At 51.4% G+C, this 23,791-nt stretch overlaps 1 protein-coding gene across 2 annotated transcripts; it reads left to right on the top strand.

Moving 5' to 3' along the window:
* Positions 1-370: 370 nt before the first annotated feature.
* LOC133347657 (endothelin-3-like) lies at positions 371-16,195 on the top strand. Of its 2 annotated transcripts, none has more exons than XM_061560126.1 (3): positions 371-747; positions 4,725-4,851; positions 15,001-16,195. In XM_061560126.1, the coding sequence occupies exons 1-3, from the start codon at positions 687-689 to the stop codon at positions 15,230-15,232; spliced, it is 420 nt and encodes a 139-aa protein (XP_061416110.1). In that variant the 5' UTR covers positions 371-686; the 3' UTR covers positions 15,233-16,195. The 2 variants fall into 2 exon arrangements, with proteins under 2 accessions (XP_061416110.1, XP_061416109.1); XM_061560125.1 differs by having other exon boundaries at positions 14,997-16,195.
* The last annotated feature ends 7,596 nt before the right edge of the window (positions 16,196-23,791 follow it).

Here is a 23,791-nt window from a genome sequence, read left to right as displayed (position 1 = left end):
GAGCACCTATGAAGGCTGGAACTGCACACGAGAGGGTTGTGTGGCCAGGACCACGCTCGGCCGCCTTTGTCTCCCCAGTGCTGATATTTACCCACCGCACCAGGTACTCATTTAAGGCTGAGTCGACCAAGGGGAGGACGAGGACCGACTCCAATATATTTGCCACTCTTATTGGTCATGAATCAAACTCGGGTCGCTGTGTGTTCGTAGCGCAGCACGCTAACCACTGCGCCACCGCTCCCCACGGAACACGCACACACACACACAAACACGTGCTCTCACTCGGGTATATAAACCCAGCCGCGCATCCACATGGCTCAGACCACACTTCCCCTCTCGGCCTCTGAGCTCGCTACGCGTTTGGTGCTGTTCCTGCTGCAGGTGCAGCTCTTCCTAGCTGCTGTTTGTGCCGCTATTAGTGGTGGTGGTGGTGCTGCTACTGCTGGTAGTGATTGTTGTTGGAGCTGATGCTGTTACGGCTGTCAGTGCTAGCGGTGCTGTTGCCTCCGCTGCTGTTGGTGGTGCTGCTACTGCAGGTTCCTAGTCGTGCTGCTGGTGGTTGTGCTGTCACTGCTGGTAGTGCTGCTGCTGCTGCTGCTACTGCCGGTACTGGCGGTGCTGTTGTTGGTGGTGCTGCTGCTGGTGCAGACGTCTCTTCGGAACTGTGGGACTTTGCTGACTGAGCCATGCGCCTGTGTCTGTACGCAGCGCTTGTGTCCACCCTGGTGGCTCAACTCCTCGCTGGGGGTAAGATTCACCCGCTCCGGGCACACGGAAAACCCCTCTGCTCTCACAATCACGCCAGTCCGATAAATGCTGTTCCAGAAATGTTGTTGGCACCCCACCAATTGCACATCGCCTTATTTTGTCCTCCCGATGCGCACTCACGTCGTCCTCATAATTCTCGGAATGTAGGGTACAATCATCATCCTACTGTCTAGAATGATTAAGGATAGGCATACCATGTACTCGAGTGGTAGTAGTGCCTGAGGCTGATCATTCTCAATTCTCATTAAGCCAGCGTTCACACACGCAGCGTCATATTTAACCCCACATCACACTTGGGCGTTGCCTGTTAATTCCAAATCGTTGCATGTGATTGCCTGGGGATAGAGTTGTGGCGCAGTGCTTAGCTCACTGCGCCATGAATGTGACAATCCTGAATTCGATTTCCGGCCACGGCTAACATCAGTGGCGAGCGATATCTGATATATTGGGGTCACGTGAGCGCAATGCATTCAGCGAAGAATGAATGAGTCTGAACCGGTCCTGTGGCCTTCATCCAGCAGTGGACTGACAACGGACTCCGTATATCTTCGTAATCGCCATTTAAAGTGGGTTTAAATGAAAATACTCGTGAGAACGGCACGCACTCCAAACGTGGATAGCAGTCGGAAATGCGATACGAAGGTCGGGTCAGCAACCCGCTTGTTGTACTGCCCCTCCCAGGCACCTGGCACCCTGTGGATGGGAGACTCATCCTCGAGATTCGTCCATGAAGCGCTGCTGTTAACGGCCACAATCGATTAATGTCAACTCTTCAACTCACAGATGCCGCACGTCGATGTTTTTAGATCCGCGCGTGGTCCGCGTTGGGCTCACGTGATCCCTGCAGCCACCAACATGCCGCCACAATCACCCGCAATGTTGATATTAAAGTAATGAGATTTCACACTCTGGTTTTTACACCACGACCTAAAGTAGACGCTGATACCCGCTGTGTGATTATCTCCTTGCTTTTCAACTCTCCGGGGTTACTCCCATGTTAACCACCACGGCATGGGGAGGCCCTCATCCAGCAGTGGATTGGCATACGCATTCGGCGGAGTGAAATCGGAAGGCTCCACTCGGCTCATCTTGCGTCCAGAGTAGATTTAAAACAAAAAGAGCGCGTTGTGTTAAATCAACGGTGGCTGCTATTTTTTAGATGGGGCCCTGCCATAGCAATGTGGAATTTCCACCACCGGAGTAGAGTTGCCAACGGACATGAGCACTGTTCCGTTTGTGGGTGAATGTTATCCCCTTATATCGGTGGCTTTTCTCCAGATACTTCCGGCTCCCTCTCACGCGCAAAATATTTCACGTCTCATTGCACAAATGTTAAGACTCATTCAAGACTGTCTCGGTGAATGTAATGCATGATTATGATTCGTGATTAATTTTTGGACGAGGCCTTACTCAAACATCAATTATCATTATTGGCTTCGAAACCCCAACGTTAGGTTGCAGTCATTGATCACAATTGTGTGCTGTGTTGAATGCAGTGTTCCGTTTGTGACTATGCAAGTGTACACAGAATTACACACACGTACTCGTGACAATCACACACACGGACACAACAATCGCCCCCCCCCCCCTCCCCCCCACATGAGAAAAATATTTTTGGGTGGTGGAGGGTTAAATTATTTTTAAAAATTACCATAAAACTATGCCGTGGCCTAACCCAAAAGCAAATGTGAAAAAACCACAACGCATTCGTCAATAACACTGGCCTGAAAAGAAAAGCATTTATACAATAGGCGACGTTTAGAACGATCGCCCTTCGTAGCGCATAACTGGGAGGCGTGCTGTACAGAAGGGCCATTGCCTGAAACGTCGCCTAATATATATTTCTTTACTTTGCGGGCAGTGTTTTCTGAATGCGAGGTTGTGTTTGTGCATGTGCACCACTGCCAACGCAGCAGCAACAAATACTTTGTTTCGACAAATGTGGATCACAATGTTGGCGACGACTATGCCACGTTTAGCTCGCGACGCACAGGCCGGGAGACACGTGGTGTTTGCGAGCACCCATTTAGGTTTTTACACGGCTCTGTGGCAAGCGCCACGTGAGACCGCGCGTGTCTTGCTCGTGTAGTTTACACGCAGGGTTTGGAACTCGTTTAGGGCAGAGTCGACCTAGGGGAGGATAGGTTTAGACACCACTTGCCACTGATGTTAGTGGCCATTGCCAGGAATCGAACTCGGATGGGCTTGGTTCGTAGAGCGTGGCGCAAATCTTTACGCCACCGCTCCCCACGCAAAAAAATAAATCTCAATGCACACGGGCGCACATAAACACACGTAAATACACACACACACACGTGTCCCCACACTCGCATACATAAACACTAATAGTAAAAAGCCAAAAATACCCATTGCGAAAAGTGTTAGTTATGAGCACTTACCAAGGGCGTAGCAACAAAGACAAAGATCCCCTGTACAGATTTTGACAGACTCGGGGCAAGTGCTGTTCGCAAGCATCTATTAAGGCCAAACACTGCAGGACCGCTCCCCACACACAACACGCATAAACAACACGCAAACACAGAGGCGTTCGTTTCCATACAATCTGCAACATCAGAATTCACTGATGTGCATGCACAGCACAGCGTGGAAGATGTATTCAAGACATGACCCCACATCACGGTCATTTCATAACAATACCGTTAGGGATTCATTTCAGCCGGGACGCTGTTGCAGGAATTGCTTCGACACCCAGACACATCCATGTCCCCTCGTGTTGGCCTCACCGTGCCCTATATTCCTGTAAACCTCTCCTTGAGATTTGCAGAAATTAGGTACAATAATATAGGATCATCATTATTATTAATATTTTTAAGGATCCCTTGCACTCTGGTGGTAGTTCCTTACACCGATATTCCCAAACTCCGAGCCAGCCTTGCAGTCTTCCGGAAAATACCGAGTTTGAAATTCGGCCCCGACAATAGACACGCTCACTGCAAGTCGAAATGTTCGTACGATTTTGTATATATACTTTTTTTTATAATCCCGTGTTAATCGAACGGGCTTAATTGCGCTGTTCACCCATTGTTTAATTGGACTCACCGAGGGTAACTCTCGCGCGCGTCGAATTGTATTGTTGCGCGTCAACTCTTTAATAGAAGCCCAGCTGCAGACATGGGTCGCGGGGGATCATGAGATGTTCTTAAGTGACCGTTCTGCTCCCCGGGGGGGTGGGGGGGGGGCTCTGGATCAGTTGACGGTTTAATTTCAGGGATAATTCGGGTCTTCTTAAGCTAGAAAGACAAAGATCCCCCGTATAGCCCTGCAAGGGACTGTTGAGGCAAGTGTTGTTAGCGAGCACCTACGGAGGCCGGCACAGTACACGAGGAGGTGGGTGGCCAACACAACGCCCGACCGCCTTTGTCTCCCCAGTGGCTATGTATTTTACACACCGGACTAGGTACTCATTTGAGGCTGAGTCGACCTAGGGAAGGCCCAGGGTTAGTTCAGATAATCGGCCTTGAGCGGAATTCGAACTCGGGTCGCGCAGCGCCCTAAACGCACACACGTACACACACAGAGAGCGTTGGTGCACACCAATGCAAAGATCCCCTGTGTAGCCTTGACAGGTTGTGAGGGCGATTGCTGTTAGCGAGTGCCTATTGAGGCCGGCACCGCATACGAGGGGGTGGGTGGCCAGGACCACAACCAGCCGCCTTAATCACCCCTTTACTGACGCTTCACACACCAGGAACTAATTTAAGGCCGAGTCGACCTAGGGGGAAGCCCAGGACCGATGCATATAATTCGTCAACGGTGTCGACAAGGGTTTGGAGCGCAGCACGCTGCCCGCTACGCCGCCGCTCCCCACTCGCAAACAACACAAGAGGCGCGCAGAGGCGCACAGAGGCGTGCACGCACCCGTGTCTAATCTGTCTCCTGTCCCCCGCTAACAATGTCGCTCTCTGCTTGTGGCGGTGCCGGGGGGGGGGGCACAGACGCGGCGGCCGCGGGGGGTCGTGCCGCCGCGCGGACTCGCACCAAGAGATGCTCCTGCGCGTCCTTCCTCGACAGGGAGTGCATCTACTACTGCCACCTCGACATCATCTGGGTCAACTCGCCCGAGTGAGTCCTTCTCTCGGTGGTTTTCATTGTTGTTGTTGTTGGTTATTTTTCCGTAGGACCCTCCTGGAGTTTTAAACACGGGACACATATTCTGGGATTAAGAGGGGGGGGGTGGGGGGGAGAGTGAAGGAGACACAGAGAGGGGTCGGGGAGAGCCAAGGAGAAAGAGGGGATGAAGGAGGGGGGGATGTGATGGAGGGTGACAGGGAATGCGTGAGAGAGAGAAGATGAATGAGTTCGTGGGACTTAATGAGAGGATGAGTGAGTGAGAGAGACAGGATGGATCGTTGCAAGAGAGAGGGATAATGGCTGTCGAATGAAGTATTGTCATTAGGATGAGACTGAACAAATTAATACATTAATGATAGAAAGCATTCGTGAGGATGAATGAATGAAGGAGAGATGAGAAAATAAGTGTATGAATGATAGGGAGTAATAGGGTAGAATGGGGGGGGGGGGGGGGGGGGTTAGTGAGAGTAAATGAGAGAGATAATGACAACAGGAACATGGCAGAATGTGAGAGAGGCGAGAAGATTGAGTTTAATTGAACGACGATGTGAGAGGGTACAGATGAATGAGCGAGAGCTGGGCAATGAGTGAATACATGAGAATGAGGCGATGGGTGGAACGTGTGAGAAAGAGCCTCTATGCATGAGATAGGATTAGTGAACGAGAGGATCGGTGAATGATACAACGAATGAGAATTAATGATTTTTTTTTTAATGAATGAAAGAGAGAAAGGATTGATGAGTTGGATACGTTTAGAGAAGCAGTGAGAGAGGGTGGAGTGTTGGATGAGTGAGTGAAATAAGTAACAATTGACTGAATGGTAGAATGAGATTAAATATATTAATGTGTGAGAGATTAAATTAGAGATGAGAGAGAGAGTTACAGTTTGTGAAAAAGAGAATGAGAAAAGAGAGAAGTTTCGGCAGAGGACTCGTGAGTGACAGACAATGCGAATACTATGAAGGATGAGAGACGATATGAATTCATGAGGAAATAAATAAGTGAGAGATTAGATAAATGAGTTTGAAAGAGGATGCGTAAGTGAGAGACATTGGGGGAGACGAGAGAGAGGGAGAGATACGATGAGAGATTAAGATGAAAAATAAATATCGTAAGGGGAGGGACGAGAGAGAGAGAGGGGGAGGAACGAGAGAGTGCCTCATCGGAGAGGTGAGTCGATGAGTGACTAGAGGAGCGAGTGAGTGGAGGAGTGAGTGGAGGAGTGAGTGAGTGAGTGAGTGGAGGAGTGAGTGAGTGAGTGAGTGGAGGAGTGAGTGGAGGAGTGAGTGGAGGAGGAGTGAGTGGAGTGAGTGGAGGAGTGAGTGGAGGAGTGAGTGAGTGGAGGAGTGAGTGAAGGAGTGAGTGGAGGAGTGAGTGAGTGGAGGAGTGAGTGAGTGAGGGAGTGAGTGAGTGGAGGAGTGAGTGAGTGAGTGGAGTGAGTGAGTGGAGGAGTGAGTGAGTGGAGGAGTGAGTGGAGGAGTGAGTGAGTGACTGAGTGAGTGGAGGAGTGACTGGAGGAGTGAGTGGAGGAGTGAGTGAGTGGAGGAGTGAGTGAGTGAGTGGAGGAGTGAGTGGAGGAGTGAGTGAGTGAGTGAGTGGAGGAGTGAGTGAGTGAGTGGAGGAGTGAGTGGAGGAGTGAGTGGAGGAGTGAGTGAGTGAGTGGAGGAGTGAGTGGAGGAGTGAGTGAGTGAGTGAGTGAGTGGAGGAGTGAGTGAGTGAGTGAGTGAGTGAGTGAAGGAGTGAGTGAGTGAGTGAGTGAGTGAGTGGAGGAGTGAGTGAGTGAGTGGTGGAGTGAGTGGAGGAGTGAGTGGAGGAGTGAGTGAGTGAGTGGAGGAGTGAGTGAGTGGAGGAGTGAGTGGAGGAGTGAGTGGAAGAGTGAGTGAGTGGAGGAGTGAGTGCAGGGGTGAGTGAGTGAGTGAGTGGAGGAGTGAGTGAGTTAGTGAGTGGAGGAGTGAGTGGAGGAGTGAGTGGAGGAGTGAGTGAGTGGAGGAGTGAGTGGATGGAGTGAGTGACGTGGAGGAGTGGTGAGTGGAGGAGTGGGGATGGTGAGGAGTGGAGGAGTGAGTGGAGGAGTGAGTGGAGGAGGTGGAGTGGAGAGTGGAGTGAAGTGTAGAGTGAGTGGGTGAGGAGTGAGTGGAGGAGTGAGTGGAGGTGAGTGAGTGCGTGAGTGAGTGTACGTGGAGGAGGTGACGTGGAGGAGTGCTGAGTGGAGGAGGGATGGAGTGAGTGGAGTGAGTGAGTGATTGGAGGAAGTGAGTGGAGTGAGTGAGTGGAGGAGTGAGTGGAGGAGTGAGGGAGTGACGTGAGTGGAGGAGTGAGGGAGGATGGTGGAGGAGTGAGTGGAGGAGTGAGTGAGTGGAGGAGTGATGGAGGATGAGTGAGTGGAGTGAGATGAGTGGAGGATGAGTGAGGTGAGGAGTGAGTGAGTGGAGTGAGTGGGAGTGAGTGGTAGGAGTGGAGTGAGGAGTGAGTGGAGGAGGAGTGGAGGTGAGTGGAGGAGTGAGTGGAGGAGTGAGTGGAGTGAGTGAGTGGAGGAGTTGAGTGAGTGAGTGAGTGAGTGGAGGAGTGAGTGGAGGAGTGTGGAGGAGTGAGTGGAGGAGTGAGTGGAGGAGTGAGTGAGTGAGTGAGTGAGTGGAGGAGTGAGTGGAGGAGTGAGTGGAGGAGTGAGTGAGTGAGTGAGTGAGTGAGTGGAGGAGTGAGTGAGTGAGTGGAGGAGTGAGTGGAGGAGTGAGTGGAGGAGTGAGTGGAGGAGTGAGTGAGTGGAGGAGTGAGTGGAGTGAGTGAGTGGAGGAGTGAGTGAGTGAGTGAATGGAGGAGTGAGTGGAGGAGTGAGTGGAGGAGTGAGTGAGTGAGTGGAGGAGTGAGTGGAGGAGTGAGTGGAGGAGTGAGTGGAGGAGTGAGTGGAGGAGTGAGTGAGTGAGTGAGTGAGTGAGTGGAGGAGTGAGTGGAGGAGTGAGTGAGTGAGTGGAAGAGTGAGTGAGTGGAGGAGTGAGTGGAGGAGTGAGTGAGTGAGTGAGTGGAGGAGTGAGTGGAGGAATGAATGAGGGTGAGTGGAGGAGTGAGTGGAGGAGTGAGTGAGTGGAGTGAGTGGAGTGAGTGGAGGAGTGAGTGAGTGAGTGAGTGAGTGGAGGAGTGAGTGGAGGAGTTAGTGGAGGAGTGAGTGAGTGAGTGAGGAGAGGAGGAGTTAGTGGAGGAGTGAGTGAAGGAGTGAGTGAGTGAGTGAGTGGAGGAGTGAGTGAGTGAGTGGGTGAGTGGAGTAGTGAGTGGAGGAGTGAGTGGAGGAGTGAGTGAGTGGAGGAGTGAGTGGAGTGAGTGAGTGGAGGAGTGAGTGAGTGAGTGAATGGAGGAGTGAGTGGAGGAGTGAGTGGAGGAGTGAGTGAGTGAGTGGAGGAGTGAGTGGAGGAGTGAGTGAAGGAGTGAGTGAGTGAAGGAGTGAGTGAGTGAAGGAGTGAGTGAGTGGAGGAGTGAGTGGAGGAGTGAGTGGAGGAGTGAGTGAGTGAGTGAGTGGAGGAGTGAGTGAGTGAGTGGAGGAGGTGAGTGAATGAATGGAGGAGTGAGTGGAGGAGTGAGTGGAGGAGTGAGTGGAGTGGAGTGAGTGAGGGAGGAGTGAGTGAGTGAGTGGAGGAGTGAGTGGAGGAGTGAGTGGAGGAGTGAGTGAGTGAGTGAGGGAGTGAGTGGAGGAGTGAGTGAGTGGAGGAGTGAGTGGAGGAGTGAGTGAGTGGAGGAGTTAGTGGAGGAGTGAGTGAAGGAGTGAGTGAGTGAGTGGAGGAGTGAGTGAGTGGAGGAGTGAGTGGAGGAGTGAGTGGAGGAGTGAGTGAGTGAGTGGAGGAGTGAGTGAGTGAGTGAGTGGAGGAGTGAGTGAGTGAGTGGAGGAGTGAGTGGAGGAGTGAGTGGAGGAGTGAGTGAGTGGAGGAGTGAGTGGAGGAGTGAGTGAGTGGAGTGAGTGGAGTGAGTGGAGGAGTGAGTGAGTGAGTGGAGTAGTGAGTGAGTGAGTGGAGGAGTGAGTGGAGGAGTGAGTGGAGGAGTGAGTAAAGGAGTGAGTGAGTGGAGGAGTGAGTGGAGTGAGTGAGTGGAGGAGTGAGTGGAGGAGTGAGAGGAGTGATTGAGTGAGTGAGTGGAGGAGTGAGTGTAGGAGTGAGTGAGTGAGTGAGTGGAGGAGTGAGTGAGTGAGTGAGTGGAGGAGTGAGTGGAGGAGTGAGTGGAGGAGTGAGTGGAGGAGTGAGTGGAGGAATGAGTGAGTGGAGGAGTGAGTGGAGAAGTGAGTGGAGGAGTGAGTGAGTGGAGTGAGTGGAGGAGTGAGTGAGTGAGTGAGTGGAGGAGTGAGTGAGTGAGTGGAGGAGTGAGTGGAGGAGTGAGTGAGTGAGTGGAGGAGTGAGTGAGTGGAGGAGTGAGTGGAGGAGTGAGTGGAGGAGTGAGTGGATGAGTGAGTGAGTGGAGGAGTGAGTGGAGGAGTGAGTGAGTGGAGGAGTTAGTGGAGGAGTGAGTGAAGGAGTGAGTGAGTGAGTGAGTAAGTGAGTGAGTGAGTGGAGGAGTGAGTGAGTGGAAGAGTGAGTGGAGGATTGAGTGGAGGAGTGAGTGAGTGAGTGAGTGAGTGAGTGGAGGAGTGATGTGAGTGAGTGGAGGAGTGAGTGAGTGAGTGAGTGAGTGGAGGAGTGAGTGGAGGAGTGAGTGGAGGAGTGAGTGGAGGACGTGAGTGAGTGAGTGAGTGAGTGAGTGAGTGAGTGGAGGAGTGAGTGAGTGAGTGGAGGAGTGAGTGAGTGAGTGAGTGAGTGGAGGAGTGAGTGGAGGAGTGAGTGGAGGAGTGAGTAGAGGAGTGAGTGAGTGGAGGAGTGAGTGGAGTGAGTGAGTGGAGGAGTGAGTGAGTGAGTGAAGGAGTGAGTGAGTGGAGGAGTGAGTGGAGGAGTGAGTGGAGGAGTGAGTGAGTGGAGGAGTGAGTGAGTGGAAGAGTGAGTGAGTGAGTGGAGGAGTGAGTGGAGGAGTGAGTGGAGGAGTGAGTGGAGTGAGTGAGTGGAGGAGTGAGTGAGTGAGTGGAGGAGTGAGTGAGTGAAGGAGTGAGTCGAGGAGTGAGTGAGTGGAGGAGTGAGTGAGTGGAGGAGTGAGTGGAGGAGTGAGTGGAGGAGTGAGTGAGTGGAGGAGTGAGTGGAGGAGTGAGTGGAGGAGTGAGTGAGTGAGTGAGTGGAGGAGTGAGTGAGTGAGTGAGTGAGTGGAGGAGTGAGTGGAGGAGTGAGTGGAGGAGTTAGTGAGTGGTGGAGTGAGTGGAGGAGTGAGTGGTGGAGTGAGTGGAGGAGTGAGTGAGTGAGTGAGTGGAGGAGTGAGTGAGTGGAGGAGTGAGTGAGTGAATGAGTGGAGGAGTGAGTGGAGGAGTGAGTGGAGGAGTGAGTGAGTGAGTGGAGGAGTGAGTGGGGATTGGTGGCGGAGCGGTTAGTGCACTGTGCGACGAACCTGGTGACCCGAGAGCAATCCTCGCTCACGACCAATGACAATGAGGAATATCTTGAACCGGTCAAGGGCCTCCCTTAGGTCGACTCAGTCTTAAATGAGTGCCTGGTGCTGTGTGTCAACATCAGCACTGGAGAGACAAAGGCGGCCGGGCGTAGTCTTGGCCACCCACCTCCTCCCGTAACGTGCAGGCCCCTCATAGGTGCTCGCGAACAGCACTTGCCCCGTCAGTCTGGTACAGGCTATACGGGGGATCTTTACACTTGTATGAGCGATGTGAGAAACGGCGCGAGGAGAACGAGACGAGTGAGATGATGAGCCGAAGGTGAGCGAGCGAACGAGCGGGTTGAATGAGAGATCACAATCGGCGCATTGGCGCTTGCGTCTGTTGCGTCAAGAACGCTGCCGCAACGGACGAGGTGACAAATGAGGTTCCAATGGTGTAAATGCTTTACCCCGAGCTCTCATACTCTGATGGTGCATTGTCTTTGAGTTGTGCGCCTTTTGGCGTCATCTGGTCCAACACCATGTGAGACTAGGCTCTAAGGAAAGCTGTCTCGGGTGTGGACCAATCAACTTCAAGGACAGTGCATACATTATCAGAGTTACGTGTTTTTTGTTTGCATTATGACTGCAGGTATTGTGGTCTATGCAAACATGACTCCTTGTAAAAAAAAAAAGGTGTCAGTTTTGTTGCCAGATAGAAGGGTAAAAAAACCAATGATCATATTTTTTACTGGCAAATGAGGTTCCAATGGTGCGGTGACTCGGGTTGATGACGGGCGTCAGAGACGGCCCTCGCCAAATCGCGCACGCACCGCGCGTTGTGCGTTTGAGTAAATGCAGCGCGCGCGCACAAGGTTCACTTCGTTACAATCGACCGCTATAAATACATTGGGAGGCAGAAAGAGTAAGTCGCGGATTCGAGAACAGACGAAGAGTTCATGAACAGTCGTTCGAAACTGTTCGGAAAGTTAAAGCGGAGCTCGGGCAGGATGCGTCGCTCGAAGGGGCGATCACCGAGAATAAGGGCGGAGCGGCAGCCAAGGAATGGAACGAATACGAGTGGGCGTCCGAATAGAGAGATGGAGCGATGAAATCAGCTCAAGTGCAGCTGCTGGGTGAATTGTTGCATCACAAGATCGTGTTGCAGTGGCTTGGGGAGGCCTCCATCCAGCAGAGGATTTATCATCGGTGATGATCTGGATTGAAATTATTAGCTACGGAATAAGCCCTACACCGACATTACGTGGGGGAAGGCTTCATCCAATAGTGGATTGGCAAAGGTTTGTACATTTATTGATATTACGAACACCTCGTGCATCGGGGTCACCCACCCAAGGCCATGCCATGTGGGATCATGCTTTTTTTCTCACCATACTTCACCATGCTTGGTCAGCAAGGATTTGATGGAGGTGGCAGAGGGGGCACCACCGGCTCATGCTATCCCTGACCAGGAATCGAATTGTAGACGCTGGGTCAATAGCAGTGGCACTCTCATCAAGGTGCCACCACTCCACCCTATCCAAGTAAAATGTGAAATGTATCTAAAACGAAATATACATCAAGAAAAATAGGTTTGTTTTACTTACAGTGCTGCATTCATTAAAAAAAAACCTCAAATGGGCTGTGACATAACAACGCCCCTTCCCGCCTCTCTCCCCAAAGTGGACGATCCTGACCAGGCTCCACCTGCTTAGCTTCCAAGATCCAACAGAATCGGGTGCATTATTCCAGATATTTTGAAACTAAAACGATACACGATTTTCATTTTAATAGGTAAGGCCCACTAAGCCATATGGCTCTTTTTCAGAAGCTACCTGGCCACAAATGATTGCTCAATGAGGTGGCTTATCAAGTGGAAATCTATAGCAGCCAAACACTCTAAACGCATGTTTCTAAATGTGGAGGGAAAACCCGGAGGACCCAGAGAAAAATCCACACGACTACGGGGAGAACATGGAATATCCAGGCATCAGGATCGGGATCGAACCCACGACCTCCTGCATACCAGGCGAGGTAGTTAACATCTCCCCACCGCAGAACCCCTGACCGCGCTCCAGCCTGCTTAGTTTCCAAGATCCGACAAAGTCTGGAGCATTATTCTAGGTTTTTTGGTCATAGGCAGCTAAGTAAGCCAAATATGTCAGGAACACGAGACGGTGGGTGTCCCCTAAGAACACGTGTTTTTGTTTTGCAATTGGAACCGCTCTTGAGAGCCCTTCAGTGATTTTTGACTTCATGCTGTGGGTTAAGCGACGCTTTAGGGACGTCTGGGGATTCAGAGCAACTCCCCGGTATTGATGCAGATCCAGATCCAGGCATCATCGCAGTTGCAGAGGTGGCTCAACTCAAATGGATCTTCATGGTTATTGCATCCACTCGAGCCAGCACTGCTGATATATCCTGGGTTCAAGCCCGAGGTGTGGTTATTTCTCTCTCTATTATGGAGCTCACATTGGCTGTGTCACAGTCACCCAGCCGGCACTGCTGATTGCAAGCCCTGGGTGTGGGTGTCTCTGTCCCTCTCAGTAAGTTCACAATGGCTGTGTAAGATACACTGATGAATAGATTAAATTAATTATTGCGTGTAAGACTCAGTTATGTATTTCATTTACATATGTTTACTCTATTAATGTCACAGCTGTTGTAGATTTGTGTCACTGTACATTCTATACATTTACACATAATGTAAATTATACAGTCACACTGCTCAGTTCAAATGCCTTTCAAGTGATATCAAATTTTGATTTAAAGCTTTCGTGACTGCAGGGATTCATATTCTTGGTTCTTTCGGTAAAGTCACGTAGAAGGGAAATAATAAAATAATCTCAATATAAAAAAAAACATTTCCCTTCTACGTGACTTTACCGAAAGCACCAATAATATAAGTGATATCAAGTTTAATGATTTATTTTCATTTATTATTATTTTATTTTATTATTTTTTACCTACGTGACTTTACCGATTAAAACCTAAGTGTCTAGTTGTATTGGTCTAATTAAAATAATAACACCGCGCTGTGAACCCCACGACCTGAATTAGATTCCCAGCCACGGCTAACGCCAGTGTTGAGTGGCATCAGAACCTCTTCCCCTCTTTATTACCAACCCGTCGCGCTGGCAGGCTTTGGCCAAGTCTGGCAAACAGCCCCCGCATTCAACGTGGCACGGGGAAGCCCGAAATCCAACAGATGATTTCCATGGGGCTGTCAAATAACAACTTGCCGCACGTGAATTTCAAATCAAAATTCATCGTTCCGAGTTTTTGACACTCGGCGTTTAACTCTTCCCGTCAACGCTGTTAGAGTCGAAGCACAAACTGTGCGTCAGGTGCTCGCGTGAGTGAGCAATTGGGGGTCGCGGTGATGGCTCACGAAAAATGCGCGGTGCTCATTTAATTGACCGGGATTTTAACTCGGGAAACGATCTTCTGCAGTTCGATTCTCATATGAGCGCAGTGTGATTTATAATATAATCACAGTGCGATTATAATCCCGCACCTCTGATTAGCACGGCTGGCAACGTACTGTGCGAAAGAAGTTCAACATACATACCTTCTGATCGTGAGTCGGGTGCTTGAACCACAGCATGACTTATACCTCACGTGGCAGTCTTTCTAACAGTTTCACTCTCGTTGGTGATAATTATTAGTGGAGTATAACCGCGTTGATCATAACAATGGTAAGCAAACTACATTCCTGAATCGAATTGTGGGCCTGTATCGTGAGCATTTATCGGTTTGTGAGTGGGTGTGGTGGGGGAGGTAGTGGATGAGTGCGCATCTAATTACTCGAGATCATCACTGCGGCATATTCCCACTACCCAGGGCTTACATTCAGCTGGGTCTGTCCGGGTCGGTGAGTTTCCATTCCCGGCACACCACATCAAGTATACCCCCGCTATGGCTCTGGCTGCTCTACAGTCCTGCCTCGAGGCCTACCTGGGTCAGTGAGAAATGAAACTCGACCGCCAGATTAAAAGACACACGAAGGCCGAGTGCTTTTTACACGCTCCCGTGGATTGTTTGAAACTCGGGGTTTTCCATGCTGCACTAATGTTCGACATGGTGGTGTTTTCTTGTAATTTCTAAAATTATTCAGAGTTGCCAGTAGCCAAACTAACGGGCTCCATCGTGTCGAAGTCGGAACTCCACTTATCGGTTTCCCTCGCTTCATGCGAGTTCGATTTGTGCGATATCGCATACATGCGGCTAACCTGTTTCTACCCAAAATTCGCTATATGCGGTTTGAATTCACTTATATGCGGCTATGCGGTCGGATGTGGGACAACATTGAGTGTGGACTTGTGTGTTACATTGTGTGCTCTATTCTACGTGATTCAGATTTGTGCACCCCTGTATGTGGTTCCCCGAGGCAGACTTTGCAGCAGTGACTACTTGGCTGAGGAGCCCTAATAAAAACGAAAACCAGTCCTCAGTTGTCCATCTGTGTCTCACTGCTACTGTCAGTCGGTCACATTCGCTCAAATTTATTTTCACGGTCACCCAAAACAATAGGACCACAATGCAGTTCTTCGGGAACTGCTGATTGTTTGTCTGCATAATGCACAACGCCGAGGGCCTTTTCGAACGTTCTTTGCGTGTGTTGTGTTAAACCTGAAAAGACGCAAAACCCCTAACCCCTGACCCCATGCGCAGGCTCTGAACCCTCTCTGTCGCGTGTGGCGCTGTCACAGGAAGACGGTGCCGTACGGCGTCGGGAGCAGAGGCCGATCGCGCCGCCACGCGGATCCCAGGGACCCGGGCCGGCCTGGCGGCATCGGCGTCGGCACCACCGGCGGCACCGGCGGAGCGAGAGGCAGCGGAGGAACAGAGGAAGGAGGAGCAGCAGCAACAACAGCAGCAGCAGCAACAACAGGAGGAGGTGGACAACGATGCCTCTGCCAAGACACCACAGACACCGCCTGCTTGACCTTCTGCAGACCCCGGACGCTGCTCATTGGGGAAGGACGAAAACAAACATGAGACGTAGCCGCGCCACCAAACGCCTTCATCATTCCCGAGGCGACAAGCCCTTGGCGAGCCGGTCAACGGGGGTTTCCATCACAAACGCTTTGAACACCAAACGCTGGGCCCGGGCTCCCCCCCCCCTCCGCCCGCGGCCCAGCCCACCCCCCGCCACGTGAGTGTTTTGGAAACTCGGGGAAGAAGTAAAAAGAAAATATTGATGAAAAGGGTTCCACGCGCGGCACGCGGTGGAGTCACCGTGACCCGCCACGGTGCCGCTGCTGCAGAGCTGCGCCCGGGTCGTCGTGTTTTCGGGAGCGCGTCGTTCGGATGGATCGTAGGCACGGTGTCGCTGGCGCGGACGCGCGGGGCCAGGAGACCCAGCGGAGTGACGTCTGTCCCGCATCACGCGCTCCGATTTTTTATTATATATCCCCCCCCCCCATCAAAATGCAACAAAAAAACGTCGCCAAGCCCTTTGTTGTTGGTCCCAAGCGTAGGATCGGCATCCCAAGACGTGGGAAGATCCGTCCACAAAGGATACGACCGCAGCTATGCATGCCGTATTTTTGTTTGAAGGAACGTTGGTTCGCAATTTCACGCCCGACGTGGAGCCGAGAATGCCAACAGCGGTGACCTTGTTGGTCGTGTCTCGAGAATCTCCCCAAGGGGTTTGTTGTCAAAGGAGGAGGCGATGCTTAAAATATGCTCCGTAATTGTTACATTCATTGTTTTGTTCCAGTTCATGTCACGCCTTTGATTCGTCCAAACTAGCAGACGTTGTCATTTATTTATTGTGTTTTTACAAATATATATATTAAAATAAGTGTGGTGCTCGAGTCACAAAATATGTCTTTATATAACCTGCATTTTAAAGCGAACTCCTGTAAAGTGTTTATTGAAAAGTTTTAATTGTACTTTTTTTGAAATAAAGCCACTGCTTTACAATTGCTAAACAACTCTGGGGAAGTTTAAGATGTCGCCTGCGAACATCGCTCGGTTAAAGGGAAGTGACATCTAAATTTAAGTTCTGGCACATGTCAGCAAAATAACAATACAATATTAATAATTGCAACCTTACCTTTTTTTTTTTTACAAGATATCATTAATCCAACACCTGCTCTAGTTAATGAGCAGTCTCACGAGCTGCACGAATATCGAGCAGACTAAGACGATTCAGTAATTCATACATGCTGAACATATTTAAGTTCTTGACTTAAAGCTTTAGTTTTTTGTATTTTTTTTGTCATTTTCTTTGAACCTATCTACGTGACTTTACCGAAAGACTCAAAGAATATGAATATATTTAGCGTCGTTTTGTATTGCAGGTAGGAACAAAGCAACGAAGCCGCAACGTTCTCGGTGGCAATTTCAGGTAAACCTGAATTTGGCCGAGTTACACGGGGCTCGGGGTGGAGTAAAAGTGGTGGCCTAGTGGTTAACACACTGAGAATAAATAATATACCTGGCGTGTGACCTTGGGCGTTTTAGTCAAGGGGCGGCTATTCCTCCGTGGAGAGAATCTGGTGGCTGGGTGGGTGGGTGGCGGGGGAAACGATTGACAAGGATGCGCTAAACTGTTCGTGTTCCGTGGCCACAGTCTCGCATCGCGGGTACTTTTTCTTTCATCTGCCACGGTAATAATCGGATTGCAGATTACAGCGACGCATTACTCGCCGGCACCGTTGACCTCCTCGCACCGTGTGACTGACCGGCTCGGGCAGCTTTGGCCAAGCCGCCACCGCTAATGAAATGCAATTAGCAAAGGGGAGCATGAACACGAGAAGCACTCCGGGCAACAAGCCGCCCCCCCATCGCCCCCCCCCCCCGCCCCCCGACTGCCTTCCTTTCCCTGACGCCACAAAGCCGCCCCGGCCTCCATCTAACCGAGCAAGTGAAGCAAAAAGCAAATGATCCAGAAAGAACGCAAGGAGCAGGGTAGCAGCGCCACTTAAGACCACCCGTGACCGCCAGCGCAATGCGTCCCCCATTCAGCAGCGCGGTTAATGCAGCAAAGCCGGCGGGGGGCCCGGACTCAACGCCTCTGCCTCTCTCTCTCTCCTGCTCCTCTCCTCTCTCCTTCCACCAAACATCCCCCCCCCCCCCCCCCCCATGCCGTGCTCCCCTCCCCTCCGACCGATGCCGACCTTCACCCTCCGGGGTTGGGAGGTTGGCTCCTTCGAGGTTAATTCCCACCACCTGCACATTTTTTTGGAGGGTCGAGAGGGGAGGGGGGCGGTGGTGCTGGATCAAGCTCGTCGATGTCTCTCTGTCTTCTCTCTTTTTTGTGTGTTTTTTTTTTTGAAAATCAACCGCGCGTACAGAATGTGAAGTGGTTGGCCACTCTTTCTCTCTCTCGCTCTCTCTACGCCGCACTCCCCTGCATCTCCTCCCCCCCCCCCCCTCCCACCCCTCCGTGAGCTGAATGATGGACGCTTGAATCATCGTGCAACAGCTCTCATGCCACCGCAACTGGCGATCCGTTGTGAATGATGTTATTGAGTCATTGATTGGGGGGCGTTGTCGCAGTGGTTGGCGCACTATGAACCTGGTACCGCGTTGGGATGTTTGGTAAATTCATATTGATTTTCAATTCATGAGTGTCACAGGAAATGAGTGCTGCACCGTTGCTCGCTGGATCAGAGCGGTGGTGCAGTGCTTCGCGCAATGCTCTATGCATTTATTTCCAGGCGGCCACAGTTGCCAATCCGTGGCAAGCGATGTCTGAATCCGTTTGGGGCAGCCTCCTTCTTTACCAACTCACATTGTCCAGCGTGGTGCAGTATGGCCAACGCAGTGTGGAGATGCCTCAATCCAACAGTCGGTAGACCCAACATCTGCAAATGAACTAATCGATTAAATAAAATAAATGAAAACAACTAAATAAATAAAAAATACTCTAACATATAAGTGGAAATCCTCCCCGTAGAGGGCATTAATTCTAGATTTGAAGCTTCCTTGCAGTCACGAAAGCTTTATTTTATTTATTTCGTTGAGTTTAGTTATTTCGTTGTTTTCATTTATTTTATTTTATTTTTTACCCACGTGACTTTACCGAAAAAACTAAGAGTATAAATCCTTGAAGTCACGAAAGCTTCAAATCTAGAATGAACTAATGGAGTTTGTCAGCCGTCGCAGGGGTATCTTCCGCTCGCGTCGTCAAAGGGAATATAGATGCGCAACAACATAAACCGACATTACATCACCTTCCTTCGCATGTTTGCCTCCACGATACTTTAAGATCATTTTTTGTTAATGCAGAGACAAGTGTTGGGAATGAGGTGTGTTGTCTCATTATTTATGCAGTCGGCAATGTTTTGGTGTTCGTTATCGCAACTGAAATGTGGATTTCGCGAGAGGCCGGTGTTGGATTGGGGGGGAGGTGGGGCGTTGGGCGGTAGGGGTGGGGGGCGTGAACAATTCAGGGGCTGTGTTGGAGAGATAAGGGATCTTATTTAACCAGGTGAGGGCACGTGCAGATCCACATCTCGCTCGCAAGGGAGACCTGGGGCCACTGCTCATCAATTCCGACGTGACGGCGCAATGAGCGGGGTTTCATGTGAAGAGAGAGAAAACTAAATTAAAAATACTATTAGAGACGTACATTGTTCCCCGAATACAGCCAGACGGTACAGCAAATCGCTCAACGAACAAAAAGCGCCACCGCTTGTGTTCCCTCGCATCAACATTGCTGCTCCATACGCACACCGTCTCGTCTGGGTAGGTATGTTCTGGCGGAGCGGTAGCATGTGTTAACGTAATGTGCTACAAATCCGGCGACCCGAGTTCAATTCCCAGCCATGGCTGTTAACATTTGTGCCAAGTTTGAAACCGGTCATCGGCTCTCCTCGTCACCGACCGGCGTTGACCGCAGTGGTGTGGGGAGACCTTCATCCAGCAGTGGATTGACGAAGGGTTTTATAATTATAAAGCGTAATATAAGCAATCACGCTCGACCATCTGTCCGTGCCTAAGGAGACAGAATAATAATTACGAATCGTGCCATTCGGCAAGCTGTGCGACGTTTCGCTTTGGGAACTGATGACAACTGCCCCAGCACGGTGAGCGAAACGTCGGACACCGTGCACAAACGGCGACAAACCGTGGGCATTGGTGCGACCCGATTGTGACGAAGCTCCGGTGGATGACGACGATGACGACGCTGCACATCATGATGACGATGACGACGCAGCACATCATGATGACGATGATGATGACGATGATAACGATACATCCCTCCTTATACAACTGTGCACTCCGGGTCCCCCCCTGGGTCCCAAATCACCTATCGGCTGGTTATGAACGAGCTCGATGTATAACCAGTTGAGAGCAATGGGTGGAATCGCGTAAATATAAATGCGCCATTAAACCCGCCACCACTCGACGCAGCCAAATTAGTAAGATTTGTCACGTAAACACATTCAAATTTACGCGCTCTAACCCCCACCCCCCCCCCCCCCCCAAAAAAAAAACCTCTATTATGGATAATATCTGTCGCGAAAGCTTAACTCCGTGTTAAACTGACGAGGGTCACTTCTGCCACGGTTCTTGAGAGGCGGCTCGCGGCGCAGCCCGAACAGAATCGCCACCCCCCTTCCCCCCTTCCCCTGCCACTCCTAATCCCCTCCCAGAGCGGCCCCTCGCTCGCTCTCTAAGTCCGGTGACATCGGGGCCTCGGCTAAGAAGACCTCTGACTCCCGGGGTCGCGGATAAGCCCTTGTGGATTCGCCCGCCTTTCAGTGCTCGCGCTGACGCTTGTGGAGAGCCCGATGATTGTTTGTGGGACGGGGGTAGGGCATGGGAGGGCGGGGGTGGCAGGGGAGTGACGAGAGTGGTGGTGAGTGGTGTGGGGGGAGCGGTGGTGCAGCGGTTAGCGCTCTGCGCTAAGAAACGAGTTCGATTAATGCTCACGGCCAACACCAGTGACGATTATATCATCTATCTGAACCGGGCATGGGCCTCCCCTAGGTCGACTCAGCCTCGAGTACCCGGTGCGATGTGTAAATGTCGCCACTAGGGAGACAAAGGCGGCCGGGCGTGGTGCTGACCACCCACCTCCTCGTGTGCCGTGCCGACATTCATAGGTGCTCGCAAACAGCACTTGCGACAAGTCTGTAACAGGCTACACGGAATCTTTGTCTTTGGTGAGCGGGCATAGAGAGGGTGAGCGATAAAGCAGTGCCAAAGGCGCGATGTTTGACTTTCTATCGCTTCTCAAAGCGAAGACATGTGAAGGACAATAAATGACAGTAATTCACAGCCCTTTGTCAACCCACTGCTGGATGGAGGCCTCCCCATGCCATGTTAGTTATCGGGGTTGTTTGACCATACTTCGCCGCGCTGGTCTGTCCGGGTCGGTAAAGGTGAGCACGAGAACCCGTTCCGAGTATCACCCGCCGATGGTGTTATCCGTCGCCGGGAATCAAACTCAGACGGCCGGGTTCGTATAGGCGCAGTGCGCTAACCACTGCGCCATCGCTCCTCCGAGACAATCAAAAATACTCGCCCATTACTCGTCGAAGAAGGCGTCACCGGACCTCAATTGTCTGTTCCGTCCAGGGGGATCCCTCGCTGAGATGGTTGGTTATTGTTATCTATTGCGTCAATAGAGATGAACTCGATGTCATATTTGCCGATTTGGCGCGTCACACCCTCGTGGTGTGGTACGGCATTGATTCGAACGTTGTTGACGTACGGCCAAATCGCCCGCAAATGACCGAAAGCCACAGCGGTGGATTGACGAGGGGCTGTATATTTTACTGGACATCCAGGATACATAAAGATTCTGGTTCTGAGTATGATTGTTTTCCCATTGTCAGAGTTATTATTAGCTTCATTTACGGGGGGTGGGGGGGGGGTGATGGAATCGCTCACATAATCCACGCAGAAAGTTCGGGAACTTACTTGCCGGACTGTATATCTTCTGGTTACCTCCCAGGCCGAGCAATTTGGGCCATCTCAAATACCACCCACGCGACCATCTCCCCATTGTCCACCACCACCAACAACAACAACAACAACAAAAATATCTTCGGTGGCATTCCGCTCGCCGTTTAGAGAGATGTTTATGGTGGATTACGGCCGCCTGTTTGTAAATAAACGGTGACTGCAGGGGGAAAAAAAACGCGCGGGATTTCCAGCGGCAAACAGAATTACAGAGTAGCGCACTCTCTAAGTGCCCCGCGAAACAAGCCACCCGGAATGCGCCCAGTCGCGTCGCATCACGCAAGCTAAACGGGGTTTCGATTTAAAGCTTTCGTGACTGCAGGGATTCATCTTCTTGGTTCTTTCGGTAAAGTCACGTAGAAGGGAAGTAATAAAATTATAAAAATAAAACATAATAAAATAATTCTCACGACGTTTCGGCCACAACGTAAGCAGCCGTCCTCAGGTGAAGAATGAAACAACCAAGCTTGGAGCGTATATTTAAGCTGGGTTGGAGGGGGGGAGGTGGGAAGAAGAGCGCCTTGACAAAATAATTTCCTCTTGATATGCAAATCCTTTCCCAAAAGTCTGTCCAGATTAAACGGGATATCTATTGTGTGAGTGTGTTTGTAGTCAATGTAATTAATAAATCAACCACATGTTCAGCCTTTTGACAATCCACTGCTGGATAAGTATATCCCAGTGTCGTGTCATTTATGGCGGATGTATGACCATGCTTCAGATATTATGCACCATGACCGTGAATTTAACTCAGATCGCCAGGTAGAGTGGTGCAGGGACTTATAACGACCCACACATTATCATCATCATTATCATCTTCCATGGGTTGATTAAATGAGTACCATTTAACGATAGCTAACTAGCTGTTGTGCTCCAGTGTTACTGACTCCCACCGAAGGAATGTGGAATTTCCACCACTGACCGAGGACCGCCAAAGGAGACGTTTGGAGCGGAGCGAGACTCTGACGAGAATTCATCATTGATCCCTGCAAACACGCGCGGTGGAAATGCGCTCCCTAATGACATCCCCTTGCTTGCTCGAGCATCGACGATTGAGTGCAGCCCCGCCCCCCCCCCCGCCCCCCACAGCACCCTACAGCGCCCCACCCCCCAACCCACCACCCCTGTCCACTCCCTTTCCTCTTTCCCCCCGCATCTATCGCAGTCCGAACCCGAAACGTGCCGAAGAAATACCGCGAGCGGCGAGGGTCGCACGGACGGATTTGCAAGGCCATCCCCCGGCAGATTTACACGGTGCGACTCGGAGCGCATCCGGGGGCAATTACGGGATCATCCGTCTCGCGGCAGATGAAAGGCGGCGATGGTGGAGAGGTGGCAGGGAGGGGGAGTCCGAGGCGCAAGCGGAAAGAGTTATGTTTGCACAACATTTCGTGGTGGCAAGAGCTGGATGAGAGTTGGGTGAGGACTGGGTGAGAGCTGGGTGAGGGCTGGGTGAGGGCTGGGTGAGGGCTGGGTGAGGGCTGGGTGAGAGTTGGGTGAGGGCTGGGTGAGGGCTGGGTGAGAGTTGGGTGAGGGCTGGGTGAGGGCTGGGTGAGGGCTGGGTGAGAGCTGGGTGAGAGGTGGGTGAGGGCTGGATGAGGGCTGGGTGAGAGCTGGGTGGGGGCTGGGTGAGGGCTGGGTGAGGGCTGGGTGAGAGCTGGGTGGGGGCTGGGTGAGAGCTGGGTGAGGGCTGGGTGTCCCGACGCGAGGCTGTGCATCGGTCAGCAATGATGGTCACTCAGATGTGCGCCTAATGAGGCACAGAGTGGCCAGCTCTTAGCTCGAATGATAATAATGGTGATTATCATCAGCAAGAGCAGCAGGCATGATCACTCCACTGCCGCATGAAGAAGCGACCAGCACGCGGAGCGAAACTTGGGACATCGCGCCGAAACAACACGTGGTGCAGCCCGAAAACTCATCGCAGAGTCCGTAATTGACGTTCAAGTTGTCTCCAACAATGCTGTTCCCCCTATCGCCGGCTCATTTGTCCCGTCCCATACTCCACCCCCCCACCAGCCCCACCAGCCCCTCCAACATCAAACCCGAGCGATCGGTCTCGCTCGGTGGAGCCGTGCGCGACTTGCCGATTCCCACGCCACACGCAGCTCGAACAAATCGACCAGCGAGAATAGCGGCGGGCAGAATAGCGCTGTGCATAATGCTCAATCGCTGACGTTGTGTTGCTCTTGATTTTCGGCTCTGGGCTAGGGCAACCAACAGCGGCTGTGGTTGTTGTTGTTGGTGGTGGTGGTGGTGGTTTGGAACAATTTCGGCTTCATTTTTCTCACCGAGGGTTTCTTTCGGGTGACTGGCAAATGGAAATAGTGTGTGTGTTCAACTTCTTTCGCGCCGTACGTACACAACCGTGCTAATCGCAGGTACGAATGGGTGACCACGTGACTGATAGCCACAGGTAAAGGTGCAGCCCTGCAATTTGCTTGCCCACGCCACTGCTGGTGAAAGGGCTTTCGCTCGAGGGAGCTCGAGAGGTGTTTTTGATTGACTTTTCATCCCACGCTGGCCAGACATCTTGACGACCCGCCGATGGAGCGATCACAGCGAGTGGTATAGCGGA

Source organism: Lethenteron reissneri, chromosome 26 (genome assembly GCF_015708825.2).
Source record: "Lethenteron reissneri isolate LAM-NWPU_2019-01 chromosome 26, ASM1570882v1, whole genome shotgun sequence".
NCBI classification, from domain to species: Eukaryota; Metazoa; Chordata; class Hyperoartia; order Petromyzontiformes; family Petromyzontidae; genus Lethenteron; species Lethenteron reissneri.
The sequence above is the reverse complement of the archived record's forward strand: the minus strand, read 5'-3'. Positions and strand labels throughout refer to the sequence as shown.